We start from the raw sequence: 21,568 nt of genomic DNA, 5'->3' as shown, positions 1-21,568 counted from the left end.
TTTCTGTCGCAATCATTCAGTTCCTTACAGGATAATAAAATTATTTCAACAAGTACAAATAGTTTTTAAGAAGTAATTATTAACTCTAAAAGTTGACATCACAAAATACACACATCTATTAGATATAGGAATAGTTTTAGTCCTCTATACAGAAATCTATAGGAATTAGAAGAGAATTGATAAGTATTTATGTAGAATTGAATATAGCAAAGGTGTTTCTGCATAGATACGTAAGCATGCGACTCCTTGTATAAATAGAATAATAATGAAATCTATAAATAATGCGGCAATGAATCTTATCGAAAGGTAGCAGAAGCATGAAATGGACGTCGCATTCACACGATTTTACATAATTTGATTTACAAGTACGAATAACGTGTGAAATTGAAATAATTGAATTATAATTAGCTTTTTGGCAATTGAAGTATAAATATTCTTACTAGTATTTGTTTTGAAGAATTCAATTGAATTATTTCGAATTAAATTGTCGACTGAGAAGGATGAATTGTTAGATTCGGTTCGAATACTTTTAGTTCGTGTTCATTTCAGTCATAGTTTTAATTTGTTATCGAATAGACGAAATAAATAATCTCTCTCGACCATTTCGTTTCGGTACCTTATAACGATTTGTGAAAAAATTTCCGTGTATAAAACTCATACGTTTACATAATAGTGTCAATAAATATTTTTTAATTTCTTTGAATTTTTTGGAAATAAGTGCTTAAAACTATGGGTGAGACAGAGGGTGAAACTACGGCATCTGATGCCCGACCTTCGGAAGAGAAAGAATCAACTCCAGCACAAGAAACTCTTCAAGTTCCTTTGCCAAAGAAACGTAAATTAAAATCCCCTACACCAGGTAGCTTACGTGGTCGTAGTGCAACTCCAATACGCGGTAGAAGTCAAACTCCTTTCACCTTGTACATGACACGTCGTAGTGCTACACCGTCAACATGGCGCAGCATAACACCATTTTTAAAACGCGAAGAAAAAGAAAAAACTCCCTTTGAGTTGGGCAGGGATATAATGATACAACTAACTTGCAACAAAGCAGTCTTTGACCGTGCTCTTATTATGGATATATCAGAGACAGAGGAGAGCCAAAAACCTGTTCGTTACATAACGTCAGATATGTCCGTTATTGATCGTGCTGCTGTAATGGACGTTTCAAATGTTGAGGTTATCTATGTTGTTGAAGAATATGAAGAAATGGAGGAAGAAGAGGAAATTATTGAAGAAGTCAAACCAAAGAAAAAAGGTAAGGGTAAAAAGGCACGTACACCTAGAAAGTCGGTGGATAAAGATGCAAGTCCTACTGGATCTGACGTAGATGGCAATGGTGAACAAAATGGTGACAGGGAGGAAAGCATGGAACCTGATGATTCGGACGAACCTGTTAAAAAAGGTAAAAAGAAAGCTGCACCAAAAAAGAAAGAAAAGAAAGAGAAATCACCAAGTCCAAAGTTGACCTTGAAGCTAGAAATAGGTGGTGGTCAAAAAGCAAGCAAGAAAATGTTTGAACAGCAGGAACAACAAAAACCTGTAGCTGGGCCTAAGCCACCCCCAAAAAAGAGTAAACTACTTTTACAAATGGAAGAACAAGCTAAAGCAGCTGCAAAGAAAGCCGAAGAAGAAGCAGCTACAGCTGCTGCAAAGCCGAAAGGTGAAACTTTTGCCGAACGACAGAAACGTTTGCAAGCCGAAAAAGAAGAACAAGAACGTTTAGAAGCTGAAATACGCGCACAACAAGAAGCTGAAATGGAAGAAATGGAGGCCTCCGGTGCTGAAGAGGATGAAGGAGATGAAGGTGATGGCAGTGAAGAAGGTGATGAGCATACAGAATATGGTGAACATGGTGAAGGTTCTGAAGATGAATATAATGAAAGTCATGGTGGTGATGATGGGGAAGACGATCGTAGCAGAGGCGATGAAGATGGTGAGCGAAGTGATGATGTTGCTAGTTTGCGTGCTCAGAAAAAACGTCGTAGTACTTCTTCTGATGGTTTCACTCGTCCCCGTCCGGAGGACGAAGAACGTTGGAAACGTATTGCTGAAGAGGATGGTGAAGAATTTATGCAGCAATTGCGAAAATATAGTGTCGCACAACGTATATCAGAAAAGGAACGAGATGCTGACTGGCAACGACGCCGAGAGCAAGCTCGTAATCCACATTTCATTAATTATTTAACTGACCGAACAGCTGAAACTGGTCAAAAAGTACGTCTCGCTTGTGCAGTGGGTGGTCCAGAGTTATCGGTCAAATGGTTCAAAGATGGTCGACAGTTGGAACGTGATGCTAATCATCGTATAATAAATAATAATGATATTTTGGCTCTTGAAATTGTAAATACAAATCCCATGGATTCCGGAGAGTATACATGTGTCGTAGCAAATATGAATGACGAAGTTACGTCCGCTTGTATTGTAACAATCTACGACGTTTACAAAGATGAACCTAAGCCTCCATCATTTAGACTGATAAGAGGTACATATGCGAGTTTATATGTTGCAAAATGGTTCGTATAACCATAATAAATTGTTTTATTTTTTTACAGAGTATTATCATTTACGAGATGACGAACTTACAATCGAATGCCATGTCCATGGTGTGCCACGTCCTATTATTACATGGTGGCGTGGTGCATTCGAAATTAAACCAAGTTATAAATTCACGCTTTTGGAGGAGGCACATGGTGTATGTAAATTACTTATTTATAAACCCTCAAATAAGGACAGCGGATCATATATCTGTAAAGCTATAAATGCTTCTGGCGAAGCGCAGATCACTCACTCGGTCGAAGTTGCTAAAAACAGACATTTCCATGTGCACGGAATATTCCATGCACGAAATCAAATTCAAAAGGATAAGGAAAAGGCAGCTAAAAAAGCAATGGAAGAAGCTTTAAAATCAAAGGAGGAATCAGATAAGAAAAGAGCTGAGGCAGAGCCTAAAGCCAAAAGTTATCGTGCTTCTCCTGAACCAATGGTTTCACCTAAGCAGAAATTAAAGTTCGCTACACAATTACGTGATCGCATGGCTCTTGAAGGCACAACAGTAAAATTTGTATGCACAGTAATTGGCCCCGATCCAAATTGCCGATGGATGAAAGACGACAAATTTGTTGTTGTTGGAGGAAATGTGCGAAATCTATCTGAAGAGGGTAAAGCTATATTAGAACTGCGAAACGTATCAGCAGAATCGTCAGGCGTTTATAAGTGTTTAGCCAAGAATGAACACAGCGAAGTAGAAACTTCGTGTTATTTTAAGGTGTACCCTGCCCAAGCCGATGGCGATGAACAAGAACCAATGTTCGCACTACCATTGCGAGGTATGGGATAAAAATGTATACATTCTTTTTTGTTTGTATTTGTTATCATTATTTGTCAACGTAGACTCATTTAATCATTGCCAAAAATTGAAATTCTTCTATGCATTGTAAAATCAAATGGCAATATCTAAAGAATTACTGTTCTACAACACATACTACTCTATAAATTTTAGAGAGAATTTTAATTACATTTTATGTACCATTTGTTTTATTGTGCATTAATCGAGGTCAACAAGTAAAAATAGATACTTCAAATATTTCTTATTGATTATTTTACATTTTATTGCTACCCTCTTACGTTCTTAGATGTTTACCATTCGTCTGAAAATGATCTTATTATCGATACAAAGGTGCGCGGCAACCCGCGCCCTCTTATATCGTGGATAAAAGACGATTTACCAGTTGTTTTAGATGATCGCAAAGTGCAAATCGATCATTTGGATGGTCTATGCGAATTGATCATTAATAAGCCAACATCGAATGACAGCGGAGTATACACTTGTGTAGCTGATAATAAATTGGGCAGCCAAAAAATTACTCACACAGTTGTTGTTGAACCCATACAAACCTCAAGACGTTCAAGCATTTTGTCAGGCATTATGTCAGATACAGACTCCGCAGCTGCTGCAAAGGGAGAGAAAAAGTCTAAAGATGATAGTGGTAAACCACCCAAAGCAAAGAAGAAGGATGAAGAGGGTGAAGGTACTTACGAGCGAAAAAGCAAGATGCCCGATCCTACACCAAAACAACAATTGTACTTTATTGCAAATCTATCGAACCGCTATGTAGCTGAGGGTTCTAAAGTAAAACTACAAGCTGTTATTGGTGGACCTGATCCAACAATTAAGTGGCAAAAAGATGATCAAAACGTCACATATGGACCACGTATACGCAATATGAATCGTGACAGCTTGGCTGTACTTGAATTTTTAAATGCGTCTGCTGAAGATTCTGGTACATATTCCATAATTGCACAAAATGAATTTTGCAAGATAACTACATCAGCTCTTCTACATGTATATCAACCTAAAGTTAATTTAGATGTTCAGCCTTGTTTCGTGCGGCCATTAAAAGGTAATAGATACATATATATATATCAAGGTATTCATTTAAAAAAAATATAATACGTATATATAACATGTGTGTTATTAAATATTTGTGTGATCTATTATTATTTTTCCCGATTTCATTATTTAAATTGTATATTTCCTTAATTTATGATAGCACCATAATCGATTTTACCTATTTTTTAAGTTAAATGGAAATGTACAAAACAACAACGTTAATTTTTTTATCTCATATCTACTAATATAATAAGTAATACCGCTATATTATTAATTATCCACCCATGCATCAACAAATTTATATTGCTGGTGGAATAGGTGTAACTCTACCATTTACTATAAACTCTAAGCATATTGTGTAATGTTTTTACCAACTGTGAGAAATTGATTTTTTATACTCATTTATAAAAATTGATTCATATGCGAATTTACTATATTAAATGAATACCTAATAATACTCCATACTTTGAACTTCATACATATTGCTTTAATTTCTTTAGAAACTTACCATCTAAATACAAATGAGTTAATTATGGAAACAACTTTACGTGGTCAACCTACTCCAGAAGTTCAATGGTTTAAGGATAGTATGGAAATTCAATCTGGTGGAAGATTCCAAATAATAGAACATCAAGATGGCACTTGCGAATTAACTATTGATAATCCAGATAATAAAGATTCTGGAAAATATGTTGTTAAGGCAGAAAACCGAGCTGGCAAAATGGAGATATCTCATTACATGATGTTTGAAGGAAAGGCATCACATATTGCTGAAAATATACATGGTATATTCCACGCAGATAAAAGCTTACTCCGTGCAAAGGAAGCTGAAGCGCCTGTGGAAGAAGTCGTTAAAGCGCCAGCTGAAGGAGAAACCGACCAAGAAGGAGAAGGAGAAGAAGGTAAGGGGAAGCGACGTGGCAAGCGTAAAGGAGCCAAGAAGGCTGATGATGAAGAGGAGGGTGTATCATCAGCTACGGATTATGCTTCAGATACTGGTAGCATGAAAGAAAGAAAACGAGAAAAGGTTATTGGTATACACTTCGCAACCAATATAAAAGATCGAGTGGTTGCGGAAGGTTCGAAGGTAAAAATCTCATGCTTCTTAGAAGCTAAAGAACCGAATGTAAAATGGTTCAAAAACGGTGAACAAATTCAGAATAGCCCTAAAATAAGAGGACGTTATAGTGAAGGTTTATGTTTGTTGGAAATCATGAGCGCAACAACTGAAGACAGTGGCCAATATATGTGTACTGGTCGTGATGAAACTGGTGAAGCCTCAACTATGTGTAAGCTGGAAGTTTATAGCAGCCCCGGTAGTGGTGATGTACCACCTACATTTACACGTAACATTAAAGATACTGCACATCCAAAATTAAATGAACTTAAATTAGATGTGCACGTACGCGGTTTGCCAACACCATCAATTTCATGGGTAAAGGATGGTGTACGATTGGAATCTAGTGACAAATATCAACTTATTGATCATGATGATGGTACATGTGAATTAATTATTAATGAACCACTTCAAAGTGACAGTGGTAAATATATATGCCAAGCTGATAATCGTGAAGGCAAAGCAGAAATTAGTCACATTGTTAATGTTGAGCCGCGTAGAATGCGGCCAATTTCACCACCAAGAGAAGCCAAACCACCAATTAAACCTGAAGCAGAAGAAGGTGAAGAGGGCGGTGAGGAAAAGGAAAAGAAAAAGAAAAAAGCAAAAGATACAGAAGAAGAGACAACTTCTAGACGAGAAGCACCTCCACCACCAGATCTAAAAAAATATCTATATTTCATGAATTTCTTATCTAATCGTACAGTTAAATCAGGTAGTAACGTTAAGTGGATGGTTAATATTGATGGTCCTGATCCAACTGCACGTTGGTTCCATGGTGATCAACCTATTGCTTTCGGACCTAAAAGTAAAATGGCTTGTCAAGATGGTATAGCTTGGTTAAACTTAATTGGTGTAACCGAAGAAGAAAGCGGTGAATACACTCTAAAGGTAAAGGGATCAGAAAATGAAATCATTAGCACTTGCAATCTTTTCGTCTATAGCGCTGGCAAGGTAGAATTAATTTCACCCACTTTTACAGTAGGCATTAAAGGTAAGTAGCATGCAACTTTTATGTAGCTATTTGTGCTGTAAATTGTGAACAGTACTCGTAAATGATTAACTTTAACTGTGTATCAGGTATGTAGGCAATACTTTCTCATTACATTAAAACTAATAGAAAATAACTTCATAAAATGTATAATGAATTTATGTTTATGTATGTGAAATCATAAATCAACATTACAGATGCTTATAATGCACAAAGCAATCAAATTACACTTGAATGTAAGGTTTCTGGTAATCCCAAGCCCACCATTTACTGGCAAAGAGACAATGAGTTACTCTCACTCAATGATGAAAAGTACGAATATAATGATTTAAGTGATGGTATCAAGCAATTGATCATTAAAAACCCAATGAAAGACGACACTGGTCTGTATACATGTTACGCGGAGAGTGATAGTGGTCAAATGAAGATCAGTAAATTTGTGGATATATCCGATCACATTCAAAAAATAACTGAGAAAAAGACTTTACAAAAGATGGCACAAGATCTAACGAAGGATAAGGAACTCAACAAATCATTGCCAGAAGAAGTAGCAAGCAATAAATCAAAAGCTAAGGATGCTAAATTAAAATTAACTGTAGAGTCGGGTATGAAGCCAATGTCCATCGGCGCGGGCAGTAAAGCGCAACTTATATGTTATGTTAGTGGATTTATTGAAGATGTATATTGGCTGAGAGGAGATGAACGTGTTACTAAAGACACTCGTCACAAAATGTACAATATTAATGGTGCTATTAGTTTGGAAATTTATGATGCAAGACCGGATGATACTGGAGAATATAAATGTGTGGTGCGGAATAATAGAAATACTGTAGACAGTAGCTGTGTGCTTAAAGTATACAAAGAAAATGAAGACAAACTACCGAATTCTTTCTCTAGTAATATTACAGGTAAATTTTTTATATGTTTTAGAAGTGCTTCAAAATATTACTATTAAGGAAGAAATGCGTTTGATTGAAATCATGATTTATAATATTAAGTAGCAATGAGTTCAAAATAAGTTGCTTTGAAACAAAACAAAAGTTTAAGATTAATAAGAGAATAAAGTAATAAATTCTTAACTTTTTTACTACCTTTTTTTAAGTTTTTCATATAAGCTGAAACCTTATGTTGTCTATATTCTTCATTTTTCTATATATTTCACTATTTTCGTCTATGCTAATAGCTGCATATGATGCACATCGTAATGAAATTGTGTTCACCTGTTTCGTTCACGGACGTCCAAATGTAACATGGTTACGTGATGATCATACAATATCAAACAATCGCTATAGAACTTTGGAAGACGCCGGTGGTTCGCGTAAACTGATAATACGAAATCCTATTCCAACAGATTGCGGCACATTTTCATGTTTTGCTGAAACTGAGCAACAAATTGATGCAATTAGCAAAACAATTAGAACAGCAGATCTTAAAGATTTAATGTCTACAACAAGTGAAGAACCTATTTATAATGGTAGGGGTCATTCCAGAATGTCAAGAGAATCATATACACCTTATGAAACATATATTGCAAATGATGATGACATTTATCCTAGTCTCGCCACTTCGCATGGAGAACGACGTATGTTACGTTCAATGTCACATACAAAACCACTTTTTAGTACACTGTTACACGATAGAACGGTTACTGAAGGTACAAATGTTCGTTTAAGCTGTAATCTTGTTGCCGATTGTAACACAGAAATAGAGTGGCTCAAAAATCATAAGCCTCTCAAGTCCGATAATAGATATCAAACTCTGTATCAAAATGGCGTCGCATCACTTGAAATAATTTCAACCACTGCCGATGATAGTGGCAGTTATACATGCCGTGCCACAAATGAATATGGAGAGATGCATACCCAGGCGCAGTTAAGAATCTATAAACATTTTGAAGATGCAACGCAGCCATGTACATTCACACAATCAATCAGAGGTAGTATACTCATTCTCAAATTATTTGTTAAATTTACTAAATTTGAGTACATAAATATTGCTTTTAATAGAGGGTTACTAGCTAGCTTTAGTGAAAGATGTAAAAATACGCTTAAATTTTTACGTTCTGCTATCAAAACTATGAGAATATATAAAACAGTCACTCATTATTTTATTATTCCAATTTACACAAGCTTTTTATGGATCGATGTTTTATGTTTTCTTTTCTGTTCTTTTATTTGTTTTAAAGAAATTATTTATAAAATATTAAATTAAAATGTTTTAAATCATTTGAACAAATTCAGATACTTATTCTCTTAATGAGAATGAATTAGTCTTGGATTGTCGTGTACGTGGTAAGCCACGTCCGGAAGTACAATGGATGAAGGGTAACGATCTTATAACGAATGATAATAAATATCAGCAAATCGATCAGTCCGATGGTCTATCAAAACTTATTATCACCAATCCAACTGAAAAGGATTCGGGCTTGTATGTTTGTGTTGCACGAAATGAAGTAGCTGAGAATAAAATTACACATCAAGTCGATTTTGTGGGCCGTGAACGTTTCACATTGGAAAAAACACACGGATACTTCCACCGCGATCCAAATAAGCCACATTTTATCATGCCACTTGGTAATCAAACTGTCTGCCCTGGTGGCACTGTTGCTATTAGTGCTGAATTTACTCAAACTAATACACCCATTGATGTGCAATGGTATCGCAATCGTCAATCATTGCATGGTTTGCCAAATATAAAAACAATGAGTGATCGTGGTGTATATACGTTAGCTATTCTAAATGCTACACCTGAAGTTGAGGGTACATATACCTGCCGTGCCTCAAATGCTTTCGGACGTATTGAATCACATGCTAGTGTCGACGTTTCCCTTGGTGAAACAAAGGACGAACGGCCACCATTGTTCCTTTCTAGACCAGAACAAGAAATGAAAATTGCGATTGGCGATCCGTTCTCACTTTCATTCAGAATTGCTGGCGATCCAAAACCGAAACGTATGTTTATTTTCTTTTTTTTTGTTTTTAAATATTTTAATTTAACTTTCATATATTTTTTCCATATTCCAGTCTTTTTCATGAAGGGCACAAAAGATATCACAAAATCTGAACGTGTTAGCAAAGAGGTTTCTGACGATTATACAAGATTTACGGTTCAAAAAGCGGTAGTTGCCGATTCCGGTACTTACTTTGTTGTTGCACGTAACAACTTTGGCACAGACAGAATATTTGTAACCATCACAGTAAGTTGAGTGTAGTCACTGCCAAAAATTTAATATCATAACTTCATTAAAAATTAAGAGTACATTCAGATATTTAAAACTGTTAATTTTTTAACAGCAATAAAATTTCTTCTATGCTTCCACATTTTTGTATAACATTTAATTTATATAATATCAGTGAGGTTTAAATCTTCCTTCCTATGTCTATAATCACAATAATCTTCTCATTTCACCTAATTATTTTATTACTATTTTTTATATTCTATATTTAATGCTTTTTTCGCTTTTTTTAGATTGCAGCTCCAAAAAAGAAAGAATAAAAAACTAATATAATGCTTTGCACCAATACTTCCTATATATATTAGCAAGCGATTTAGTCTCCTTAGTATAAGCACTATTATCATTGTTAAATTTTGTTCGCAATTTACATACTTCAACTTATTTACTGTTCCCTCATAGGTATTACCTCGCACACGCTCTGAAACACCAACGGTACCACGTTGGGGTCTACCCCTAGAGAGTTTTCCAGATGTTTCATATTTCAGAGGTAATTATTTGCTCAATTATATATATGTATATATAACTTTTTTATAATGTTTGTTAATTGTTGTTAAGTGTTGTATGTAAGTGCTTGCCTAAGATACGTAATTTAGATGATTTCAATTGAGAAAACCATCACTAATGAACACATATCTTTGGATTTAGCAAATATTAGATTAGAATCTTAAGATATAGTCTTTTAATATTGAATTTTAAATAAAGACTATGTATTACTAGCAATATGGATATAATATGAACAATACATAATACTTAAATGGAATTTAAACACCCTATTGACTTCGCCAGTAGACTTTTTGAACATATATATATTTGATTTTGTAATTAAATGTACTCTAGAGTATTTAAAATATTAAGTTTTTCAATTTTTCCAAGCGGAAATACGTGTATTTCTGTTGCTTGTTGTAATTAGGCAATATATATGTATATGTATGTACACAGTACTAGAAAGTGCATCTATAGAGATTCCATATAATATAAATAATAAACATATAAATAGTAGATCTGGAAGTAATAGTATTACTTAAATGTATTGTAGCAGATCGTCGGTTCGGTCTTTACGCAATTATTTGGGTTATGATTTTTAGGAGAAATCTCCTTTACATATTCTCTAGTTTAGAGTTTTTCACTCGTCGGTACCACATTAACACCATTGGCTCGTAAAATATTGTATTTTTGCCTTTAATGATATCACTTTAAGAACAAATTGGTACCAGTTCTTGCAAAATACAATGATTATTTGTTCTTCTATAATATTAAAATTAAATTAAAGAACTTTAATTGAAATTGTAAGAAATTCAGAAGAATGCAGCTTCTCCTGATTTTAGGAGTCAAACAATTACTTTTTGTTCAATAGTAACTTTTGTACCAAATATGTATGTATATCGTTCGTTTTGTGACGTCCAGTCAACCTATGGTCAAAACTGTCAAGTGTCATGTTTAAAATGTCACCTGAAAAAAGTACTCAAAAAAGTACATCTATTCTCTTTTCCAGATATCTGCCTTCATTTAAAAATGGAAATTATAAATTTTGACTTCAGCACCTTACATATGGAATTATTAAAAATATCGAACTTTAAAATAATTATAATTTTTTATTTTAATTATTAGTGCCAAAGATTTTTATTCAACAATTGTATTTAGTTTTCGTTAGTTAATCAAACGAAATCATTTATTTTTTTGCATTATATAAATTTTTTTGCAAAAAGTGATCAAATATTTATATTACAGTCCAGGTTTATATACGAACTCATACATAATACATATATATATTTTAAATCATTTAATAAAACTATAAAAAATATTCTCCGGGGAAATGCTTGTTTTATTTTGTATTTTATAGATGTTTTTTAAGTTGAAATAAAAAATTTAAATATATGCTTACAACAAAATATATAAATGTTTATAATATATCTGTTTACAAATATATTTAAATGTGTAACACATAATTTAGATCCCCCTGGTCCCATTTCAACGGAACCACTGGTTGTGGACTCTGGACCAACACACATCAGTTTATCATGGGGTAAACCAATTAGCAATAATTCTGCTCCAGTAATTGCATACAGAGTAGATGCCTGGATTGTAGGCCATGAAGGTGGTGCTATGTGGCGAGAATTAGGTCTAACGCCAATAACATCCTTTGATGCTTTCAATTTAAAACCAAATATTGAATACCATTTCCGTGTTACACCTAAGAATCGCTATGGATGGGGACCGTCGATGCAAACTACCTCACCCTTACAAGTTGGTGGTGCTGAATGTTTGCCTGAGTTTGTTAAAATTTTACCAGGGCAAATGAAGGCTTTGCTCGGTTCACAGTTTGTACTAGAGTGCACCGTACGTGGTGCACCACGTCCACAAATCACGTGGTACAAGGACGGTATGCAGTTAAGCACAAAATCAGATCGCGTCAGAATCAAGCAATTAGGCTCAACTTGCTCGCTTATGTTAATGCAAGTATGTGAAATGGATACTGGCCGATACACTTGTGAGGCAACTAATTCCAAAGGTCGTGTCTCAACATTTGCACGATTGCAGGTTGTTTCCGATCCAAAAGTTTACGAAGCTGATCATAAATTAAAAGAAATTGTACGTAACGATACCTCATCGAATATGATTGGAGATACTCTGCCTATTTTCACAATGCGTTTGCGTGATCGCCGTATACAGGTGACATATCCAGTTCGGCTCACTTGCCAAGTAGTTGGTTTTCCGACGCCAGATATTACGTGGTATAAGGACAATGAGCCATTGACATCAAATCGTCGTTGTGTTATTACTGATGAAGGTCAATTTCATACTTTAGAACTAGTAAGCACATCGCTTGATGATAGTGGTTCTTATACATGTACGGCTAAAAATGAACTCGGCTCTGTATCTTGCCACTGCTCACTAGTTGTTGACAAGGGAATACGTGCTTATATATCCCCAGAATTTTATATGCCACTTGATCCTTTATACATATATCAAGAAGGGCAGGAAATTCGTCTAACTGCTAAGGTTGAAGCATATCCCTCAGTAGGTGTATCCTGGCATCGTAATGGTGTGAAATTACGTCCAAGTCGTAGAATCCTCGCTTCCCTTGACTGTAATGGTTTTGTAGAATTGGTAATTGCTGAGGCTACATTACGTGATGCTGGCATTTATGTTTGTGTAGCCTCTAACGCTGTCGGTAAAATTGAGACCAGTTGCCGAGTTGTTATCGAAGAAGCGGATGAAGATCAACAGCAGTCCAAACGATCAATACCAGCAATCAGAAAAACAGATATGCCGTAAGTGTAAAAATATATCGAATTAAGATAAAATTTAAAACATTGTTTATAAATAGTTACTCAAAGGAACCGCTCTTTGTGGTAAAGCCTAGATCTAGCGAAGCTTACGAAGGTGATACTGTCATAATATTTTGTGAAGTGGTTGGTGATCCAAAACCAGATGTCGTTTGGTTACGTGATTTCTTAAATGTAAGTAAATCTTGGTACCTATAATATTTTGAAGTTCTAAATAACAAATTTTTTTATAAATATTGTTTGAGTTTGAACGAAAATTTATAAGTGTCAATAGAGCGGAAATTGCTGAAATAGACTGCTTTACTAGATTTTAAATGCAAATGGGTTTTAGTTATCTTATCGGGTGAAATCTACTTACAGTCCCAAGTTGTGAGGTTAACAATGTAGCTAATGCTTTCTATTGCCGATGAATAGCAAAACAAACTATCAAAAAATTAGTTCCCTAAAGACATAATTCTTTTGGAAGCCTTGTATTGTGGATTTCTTATAAAACTTTCTACAACTTCGACAATGAATATTAAAAGGGATGCATTGATTCTTTTCGTACGTTACAATACACCAATGGTCAGAGAGGACTGCAATAAGTCTTGCCATATTTGCGTAGCTTCTGTTCCTTGTTCTCTTGATCTGGTCTTATTATAGGTATAAAGGCCAGTTCGATAGATAAGTTATAAATAACTTACTTCTTTCACTTATTGTTTGCTATTAATGAATCAAATCAACATTTTTGGTTTCAAATGACCATAAGTGATATTCTACTGATTGCAAACATACATGGTATGTGTTTTATTATAGTATACTATACACAGTATAATACAGATTTTCTGAGGGTAAGAATTGTGAATATGCTACTATTTGAATAGGTTTAGAATTTTGAAAACATTTAGCATAAAATATATTGTGAATATATATAATGGACGTGATATATTGATGTATATGTATATAGTATATACTATGTATATAGTATATATACTACGTATATAGCATATAAATTACACGCGTATTTCTGGTATAAGGAATATAAACAGTAGTAGATAGCGATACAAAATTCGAGTTTATTAAATTATAATTATAATTATAATAAATAAAAATAAATAATTGATCAAGCTATCTAGCTCTAAATCAAAATAAAATAAATTTATTTACTTGCATTTTTTACAACTTGAACAAAACTTCCAAGTATTCTTTCTTATTTCTAAAATATATAAAATATATAATTAAATTATATTCAAGAATATTTAAATAGTTTAAAAAAACTGTACAGAAATCACAATCGCAACTAAATTGTATGTAGATAGATGCAAGTGTGATATACAGACATCATTTGATATATTATCGTATATGGAATAGTTACATATATGAACAAATTTATATTCTATTCATTTATTGCAAAATAAGACAAATGTGCGTCATCAAGGTGCAGTGTTGCAATGCCAACTCCGCTGCAACTGCAGTTCAGTTGAGTATGAAATCGCTGTGAATGTGGGTCGTAAAGCGCGCAATTCTAGCAAAAACTTCAGGTTGAAAGAGTCAAGTTTAAAAGACAATTCCAAAAAAAAAAAAATAAATAATAATAAAAATGAAAAAATAAATATGTGTCTATATACATAACAAATATATAAATATAAAATTTAAATAACAAGTTCGTTATCTTATGAAAAGTGTGGCAGGTTGTAATGCTTCGTGTGATCGCCCTTATCAATAATTGTCCACGTGGGCTTACTCGGACTGAGCGTGCGAATAACTTAAACAAATAAACCGTTTTTAATTAGAATTGTTAATGAATTTCCTATATTTTATTAAAATTAAAATATAATAAACAAAAAAGCTATTTATTGTAAACAATTTGAAACAGTTTTGATTTAGCTTTAACGTTGTCTAAACGTATAAATTTTTTTTGTTGTTACAGTTGTTCGTTTTAAATTAAAATATCCTTAAAGAATAAAACGGACAAAGTGTTTACATTACAAAAAATATTAAAAAATTGAGTACTAATACAAAAAAATAATAAATTCAAAAAAAAATAAAAAATAAAATAAAAATTATTTTAAAGACAAAATTCGAAAAGTAAAACATTGATTATTAAAATTCCATGTAATTCTGAAATTATAGAATATTTTATATTCCATAATATTTTTAACAAATAATTTGCTTATAGTATATTTGAAAAATAATAAACAGGAAGTGAAGGTAAAATTGCATATATTAAAATAAATTAAATTTACAAATATTAATTGTTAGCAAAACGCATTTATCAACATAAAATCAAAATTCATGTACAGGATATAAAAAGTATTTAAACTTATGTAAAAGCAAATAAGAATACACTTCAACGTTTTTGTGACTATTAGATTATCACACAGCTCAATGAAAGAAGATATTTTTCCAATGAACAATTAAAATTTAAGTAACGTTAGGTTAGGTTGGAGTATCGGACTTTAACAACAAAGTTACCTCTAATTCAAATAATAACCCATTATTATACCACCGATGAGACAATATCTGCATACCACATCTGCAGTACCACCCTAAAGCTTAAAGTTCAAAACACCTAGCACACGAACAGCATCGCACTGAAAAAAAACGACTCTTCTTTTCAAGTAAAAGAGAATCAAACTGATAAATTTATAAATATGCTTATATTCGTAAATTAAATAGATATTATGTTGAAGCTATTTGAGCCAGTGCACTTGAGCTCTTTTACTCTTTCGTAATTCGAGGTATTTTCAAAACCCCTCTTTACGCCTTGACTGGATTATTGTTTATCACTTCATCAGACTAAGCAATAATTGACCTTAGATCAATCTTGAGGTTCCTGAGGATATCATTCGTCCTAATTTACCATGGTACCTTGAAAAGTCTTCTCAGAGCCTGGCTTTGTGCAATTTTTATCTGGCGAATAGTAGTGCTTGAAGGTTTGCTAAACGCTAAACATCCATATAGAAGTGACAGACGAATTATTTGGTTAGATATCAGTTTCCTGTTCTTAGCATTGTGATTTTCATTTCTGAATAGCGGTTGGAGGTGATGAAGAATTTTGGCACAGTTAATTCTTTTCAGTTGAACATATTTTAAGCCATGTGAATCGTTTGTCCAACGTGATGCCGAGATATTTAACGCTATCCTCTCAGTTTATTAACATATCACCCACTCTCACTCTCGACAGTGCTTTAATTTAAATGATGATAACTTTGTCAGATCAGTTAGAAAAAGATCATTAAAGATTTTGTACCCTTTTCTTGCCAACGATGGAAACTGACGAGTAAACTATGCTGGATTAAAATTATATATATTTTCTTGCTAAATTGAAGCTTTCTTTAATAGAAGAAACGATAAGAGTTATATGCCATGAGGGGAGCATAGCATAAAAAAATAATAATAAACAATATACAGGCTTTCAAAAAAAACTACTCATAACATTTTGATCATATTTTCTAATAACAATTTATCATCGGTAGTGTTATAATATATTGGATGTATCTTCAAATACGGATCATCCTTAAAGAATTTCATATCTAACATCATTCTTTGAATCCACATCAACATCATTAGAATTTAAGTAGATCTATACATTCTTTTTAGTTATTCTATGGAAAATATATAAGGATAAAAAAGAACAAAAACAATCTAAAGATCTGATAATTTTTTACGCAAAGAATATTTATGTTATTTATATCAAAATTATAACCATCGATACAGAATTTCCTATTATTGAACTCAACGATCATTATCTTTCAATATTTGTTATTTGTGAATTTAGGAACATAATCGAGAGCAATTATATTATAGATACCATTAAGGATGTTAAATTGCGATATTCACGTCATTAGTTTTATTTAGTTTTTAGTCCTTACAATACAGTGAAAAGTTAATAATTTTTAAAAGTTGTTTAATATTTATAGAAAAAATATTTCTCTGGAAAAAAGGCACGATTCCAATTCCCTAGGCACGTCCATTTAGTAGTCAGTTTTTTTAACTACTCGTTTTACTACTCTATATATTAACACAGCTTGTGAATTTCACACCTATTATGCACTAATAGCAGACAAAAGGATTCTAAAACGGTTAATGACATTAACTTTTAAATTAAGCTATTTTTGAGATTTATAGATGTTTTTCACAATTATTTTAATAGGTTATTAACGATATGTACCATAGTCGGCGTTTGAAACCGGTATAACACTAATTTAATGCATTCAATTAGCTGATGTATGAAATATACGAGCATTAAAACTTTCAGAGGAACCACAATTATCTCATTTGAAATAATTATCCTATATTATTTGTCAGCTTTAAAATTTCAAGATGCAGTTTACTGCATTTAAATATTTTTTACTTTAAAAGATAGAAATAGATATTAATAGTAGGTTGGTTCTCAAAAGACCGAATCACTGTGAATATGATATATATTTTTGGCAAGAACTGAGCTGCCGGTTTAGCTTTTTATTTTGTTCCAGATCAAAGCCAGATATACACAAAGAATTTGAATAGAAGTCTTAACTGCATTCAAGCGGAGTCGACATTTTCTCATTTCAGACATTCCCACTTTATTGAAATAATAACACAGGGCATAGTGACTCATCAGACAAGCTATAAGTGTAAAGAATTCCTTTGTTTAAAAAGTTTCTTATCAATCATATTTGTATCGTTGCATTTATACACGTATCGTGTATATTAACTTTGCAAATCAATTTGTCCAGGCCTCCACTTTTTCACCGCATTTCTTGATGTCTGCCCTATTTATTATCCTAGTTTTTACTTAATAAATAGGACATACACAAAAAACTACGCTGAAATAGTGGTCTGGACGCAGATCGGAAATGAAGAGTAAGGCTTGCAACGCCAATATAACAGACTCTTCCCGAAGTAATGCTAGAACGGTTCCGGGGAGGTATATGTATCGCTGTATTCTATATTTGACGCTGATAGGGAGTGAGTCACACCTTTCCGACGATGGTTGGTTTGACGGTGCATCAAGCATTCCACCTTATCACCCTAAAAAAAAAACTTCCTAGCTGTGTGATAAAAAGTGACCGTTGCCAGAACAATATATTAAATTTAATTAATTTTACAATGGTAATTAGTATTACCATTGTAATTAAAAATGGTAATTAGTATAAAAATTGAACTATTCAGTTTGCAATTTATACATTTTAAATTATTTATTTGAATGAATGAAAAGGATCACTCTTAAGAACCTAAGTGGATCCATCTTTATAGATAGTTAAAAAATTTAGATAGCCACACTTTATTTACAGCATTTAATATTGTTAGAATTGATGTTTCACTACTCCACCCTAGTACGGTGAATGCAAGAAAAGTCCATCACACTTAAAAGTAATTTGAAATCAAAAAACTAACTGTATCTTCGAAAACTCTTAGATAAAAGAAGAAAGTAATTTATTATTGGTACATATAAGTTAAATCTTTATACAGAATCATTAAGAAATCAGATATTTCTCATATTGAAATCAAACAAGTAGATCAACATTATTAATTTTAATTGAAGCGTTCATGATACTGCCTATCTTCATCGATAAAGGTCGTTGTATTTAATATGCGAATCCTTCTTCGCACATGTCATTGCTTTGTAAAGTCACTTAAACAATCGCAATAACGTGCTGAAAGTGCTCACAAACTATTTTTGGGGTACAGATTAAGAAAAATTGTTACATACAAAACAATTAGGGAGATATGTTGGTGTCATGTATCTTCAGACTGGTCCCACAGCGCTGCTATTGCAAGTCTGAAGTACACCATCTTCAAACGGAATTAAAATGGTTAAAAAATAAAAGTAGTTAAACTTCAAATAACTCCTTTTGTTGGTGTGCCGCACGTAATTCCGTCAATTCGTTTCATCGTATCATGACTACATTCAGACCTACAACAACGGCGATATCAGTGAACTTGTGAACGTATAAAGTTTGCGTTATAGGTATTAAGACAATTGACTCTACTTTATTAAGGTGTTGAAATTCCTTTACTAGGAAGGAATTATTAGAAACGAGAGTATTCTTAGGAACTTAATATAAGTAAAAACTAAATTGATGAGCTACTAATAAAATTAAGTATTAAAATTCTAAATAAATTCCAGAATATATAGCCGTACCTCAGGCTATATACTATAATAAGATATTTACTATAAATATCTTATTATAATTTTTCTTTTGCAAGTCTTAAGCTTGTAGTTCATAGAGGTTTTTGCAGCAGATTTTTATAAAAAAGATCTATTTTTTTAGAGCATAGAGTCCTAAATCATATAAATATCTTATATATAGATATTTCTTTAGCAATCATATCAAAACTCTAGCTCGACAAGACTAATATTTGTGGTGTGCCCTGAATTAATAATGAAGTTAGGTCAATTAATTTATTTTGAGTAACTCTTACTATTACGCATATGGCAAAATACAAAATCGAATCCAACGCTTTTACTAGTTGTTCTTGATTTTCATATGAACAATTTCTACATTAAACCTTAATATTTGAAGAACGAAAGTATATAAACACATAAGGTAGCGAAAAAAGTTGGTTGGAATAGGCGACTTTTAAAATCCGTAGCCAAATTGGTGCGTTCCAGAAACAGGAATTGTACTCCAAGTTCTAATAGTAAAAAGTTAAATGATGAAATGATAAAATTCAACGAAAGGAAAGATTTCAATATGCAAACATCTATCAAAAAAGCAAAAGAATATCAACAACAAATTCAAGATCATATTTGTATATTTTTACTCAACGAAAGGAAAGTTTTGAATGTGTGAACACCTATCAAAACAGCAACAACAATAATCACAAAACCATATTCGTATATTTTTAAACAAAATTGATGTTTCAAAAATTGTTCAAAAATTATTTATGTAATATCGTAGTGATTGTCGATGAATATTGTTTCGCAAGTTGCATATCATATCATTTATCATTTTGGAGAAAATTTTAAATTAAATTAACCTTTCTAAGAAATACAAATTTTAAATTTTTAAATGAAATAGTTTTTTTCGTTTGAAGGATTCGACTAGCAAAGAAAAGACAGAACAGAAATTTAGTTAATTTATTGAAATTTGGCTGACCATACAACGTTGTTTCGAGTTTTGACAAGTACTCATCATGTAGGGTCTTAGGACCACTGATTTATTTTTTCCAAATAAATACAAAATATGTTATAGACCCAACCAAACATATGGTGTATATAATATTTCGCAAAATGTGTGTAGCAGTAGAGTTAAACGAAATTGAATAATATTTTGTTTTTAGTAACAAATATTTGTACTCACCTGTTTATTATTTATATCAAGTATAAAATTAAAATACACCACACTACGCTAATGTTTTCATTATTTGTGCTACTTTGAAGTCTTTTTAGCTTATTGTTGAATATTTACTACAGGATTTGTAATTAATTAAGCTGCATCTAACACTGAATCATTGAAATGTCCTTTGGAACCTCTAAACAGCTTTACTCTTATAATTAATTTCAATGATCAATTTATTTTTAAAAAAAATTATACTCTTCAGTACGAAATTTATAATTATAAACTTATTTGTTGTCAGTATTATATATCTAAATATGCTTTTAATTTCAATTATGTTAAATTCAAAGGGTTTAGGAACAATCGCAACTACAAAAAAAAAAAAAATAAAAATTATAATTTATATATACAAGGAGTATAATTAATATATATGCTTTATAATACATACTAGATATAGCAGATATTGTATTTGACGTCAGGGTCACTTGTTATATCGTAACAACTAAAATTCAAGTTCAACAGCAACAATTGTAATAAATTTGTCAGCAACAAAATAGCTGTAATCTTAGTAGCTAGCAGTGGCAACAGATCGGAACTGCATCTAAGCGATTTAGTTTAATAAGTTAGCGTGAGTGTACTGCGAGAATTTCCATTGCGTTATAATATGCAACCATTGTAATATAATATATGAAAAAAATTATAAGTCATCATCGTAAAACGTACGACAGCAGCAGTCGAAACAATAACGTGTAATATATGCCGCACGAAAATGGTTAAAACAACTCCATAATTTATAAAATTTTGTTGTTAATTTGAAAGCAAAAGCAAAACACTTTGGCTTAATATCAGCAACAATGTAGAACTGTGTACAATGTGTGCTGTAGTTGCACCACCCCACTTTCAAACATGTCTCCTTTTAAAACATAAACACGCATGCACTTTACTGGTTCTTATTGATCGGCATGTAGTTGACAAATATGGCATGACAGTAACACTAGGAAATCTCGATAATAATGACTATGATTCATCATAAAAAATTGACTAAGATATCAATATTATATATTTTAATAAAAGCAGTGTGTGTTTACTCATAGTTTAACAATTAATTTTTTTACAATTTCAGCCCGAGTACTACAAGGACGCTCCACATTTCCGACGCGTAGGAGACGGTCCTGAATACAGACTAGAAATACCAAGCGCTAAATTAGATTTTACAGGCACTTATTCAGTTATTGCCACCAATTGTCATGGAGAAGTAAAAGCTGTAATTTCATTGCAAATCTATGCTAAAGGTAAAT

The 21,568-nt window shown here is 32.5% G+C and overlaps 1 protein-coding gene across 1 annotated transcript in view; it reads left to right on the top strand.

Moving 5' to 3' along the window:
• Positions 1-481: 481 nt before the first annotated feature.
• Positions 482-21,568, top strand: part of LOC119677456 (muscle M-line assembly protein unc-89-like) — a 46,026-nt gene continuing 24,939 nt past the window's right edge. The window contains exons 1-10 of the mRNA XM_038088803.1: positions 482-2,485; positions 2,556-3,329; positions 3,636-4,403; positions 4,894-6,504; positions 8,742-9,452; positions 9,525-9,697; positions 10,136-10,223; positions 11,688-13,008; positions 13,065-13,197; positions 21,394-21,562. Coding sequence (XP_037944731.1) covers positions 730-2,485; positions 2,556-3,329; positions 3,636-4,403; positions 4,894-6,504; positions 8,742-9,452; positions 9,525-9,697; positions 10,136-10,223; positions 11,688-13,008; positions 13,065-13,197; positions 21,394-21,562 — 7,504 coding nt within the window. The 5' untranslated portion in view covers positions 482-729. The remainder of the gene's footprint in view (positions 2,486-2,555; positions 3,330-3,635; positions 4,404-4,893; positions 6,505-8,741; positions 9,453-9,524; positions 9,698-10,135; positions 10,224-11,687; positions 13,009-13,064; positions 13,198-21,393; positions 21,563-21,568) is intronic.

The sequence above is a fragment of the Teleopsis dalmanni genome, chromosome 2 (genome assembly GCF_002237135.1).
Source record: "Teleopsis dalmanni isolate 2A chromosome 2, ASM223713v2, whole genome shotgun sequence".
NCBI classification, from domain to species: domain Eukaryota; kingdom Metazoa; phylum Arthropoda; class Insecta; order Diptera; family Diopsidae; genus Teleopsis; species Teleopsis dalmanni.
The sequence above is the reverse complement of the archived record's forward strand: the minus strand, read 5'-3'. Positions and strand labels throughout refer to the sequence as shown.